This window comes from Terrapene carolina, unplaced genomic scaffold (genome assembly GCF_002925995.2).
Source record: "Terrapene carolina triunguis isolate 2854851 unplaced genomic scaffold, T_m_triunguis-2.0 Scaffold194, whole genome shotgun sequence".
NCBI classification, from domain to species: domain Eukaryota; kingdom Metazoa; phylum Chordata; order Testudines; family Emydidae; genus Terrapene; species Terrapene triunguis.
Window position 1 is genome coordinate 5378258 of NW_020664545.1, and position 1614 is coordinate 5379871.

The 1614-nt window shown below is 62.0% G+C and overlaps 1 protein-coding gene across 1 annotated transcript in view; it reads left to right on the forward strand.

The window, feature by feature from the left end:
* Positions 1-1614, forward strand: part of PLPPR3 (phospholipid phosphatase related 3) — a 12522-nt gene that overhangs the window by 7362 nt on the left and 3546 nt on the right. Inside the window, exons 3-4 of the mRNA XM_026654975.2 lie at positions 229-414; positions 1026-1155. Of these exons, the coding sequence (XP_026510760.1) occupies positions 229-414; positions 1026-1155 (316 nt within the window). The remainder of the gene's footprint in view (positions 1-228; positions 415-1025; positions 1156-1614) is intronic.

Consider the following 1614-nt stretch of genomic DNA (forward strand, 5'->3'; position numbering starts at 1 on the left):
TTGTGGGGGTGACTGGGAGTCAGGACTCCTGGGTTCTATTCCCAGCTCCAGAAAAGGGAGTGGTGTCTACTGACTACAGGGACACCCCTGACTTGCCTTAGAGGGTGATTTTGCCCTGAGGCCCTCGAAGGCAGGTCTGTAGCGTGGCAGGGGGATGAAACTGAGCCCACCTGACCATGCTCCTCCTGACTCACCTCTTCGCTTGCTTCCTTCCTGCCCCTCGCCCAGCTCCCGATCGTGGCTTCCTCCATCGTGACGCTGTATTTCCTGGAGCTGACCGACCTCTTCAAGCCAGCCAAGGTGGGTTTCCAGTGCTACGACCGGGCCCTGTCCATGCCTTACGTGGAGACCAATGAGGAGATGATTCCTCTGCTGATGCTTCTCAGCCTGGCCTTCGCTGCTCCTGCCGCCTCGGTACGTAGCCGGCACCAAGCCGGGGGGGGCTTCTCTTTCCGCATGGGCCGGGAGGGCTGTGACAAGGGGGCGAGGGAAGGGAGAGGCCTGGAGGGACCTTCTGGAGAGTGGGTCTTCTTCAGAGACCGCAGGGGCCCGTACAGCCCCAGGCACAGGCTATGGCAGCCCTAACTTGTGCCCCTTCTTCAAAGGCCCCTCCGCCCCGATGCCCCCTGCCCCAGAGCAGCCCCGGCACCTGGGGCTCTTGCAGAGACAATGCAAAGCTGGGCCAGGTTTCGGGGCCCCTGTACACCAGCCACCTGGTATGACAGGGCAATGGTAGGGTGTGCGGGAGAGGAATGTGTGTTGTGTTGGGACTGGAGTAGTTGGGAGCTCCCCGCCAGCGCTCCTGCCCCGCTCCCTACAGCGCCCCCTGCTGGGAGAGGTCAGGACTGGAGTACCTGGGAGCTCCCCCCCCACCTCTTGCCAGCGCTCCTGCCCCGCTCCCTACAGCGCCCCCTGCTGGGAGAGGGTAGGACCTGCCCCTGTGCCAAAACGTCTACATTTATACACCTCGCTCTGACTTGCCAACAAGCCTGTGTGGCCCACACTGAGTTCTGCTCTTCCCCCAGATCATGGTCGGGGAAGGCATCATCTACTGCCTGCAGTCCAAGCTGAAGGGGCGCAGTGGGTCGGAGGGGAGCATCAACGCCGGCGGTTGCAACTTCAACTCCTTCCTGCGCAGGACTGTAAGGTTTGTGGGTAGGTTTTGCCGCAGTCCTGGCCTGGAGCCTTTCAGTTCTTTGTATCTGGGGGGGATCCTCCTTGTGAAGCTGCCCGGGGCTTGGATGAAGATGGGGCGGTGACGGAGGAGCCTGCATGGGAAGCACGTGCAGCTTGGAACGCGACATCCAGCAGCACAGAGATCACTGCGGGCTCCAAAGCCCCACGTTCATCCTCCGCGTTAGTGTCTCTCTGCTTGCCCCTGCCGCATGGATGCCCTTGGCCTCTTGCCCCGTCATGGGCCCGCTCCACTGCTCTCGTGCTGTAGGCTCTGTGGCCACCACCCCAGAGGTGGCTGCATTTCACTGGGGTTCTAGCTTGGGGAGGAAAAGTGCTGTGGAAATGGAAAATGTTCATTGCCCTGTGGCGCTTCCACACCTGGCCTTGGCCAAACCTGGGAGGGGCGAGGCAGGTGGGAGGGGGATTGGGGAGGTGGAC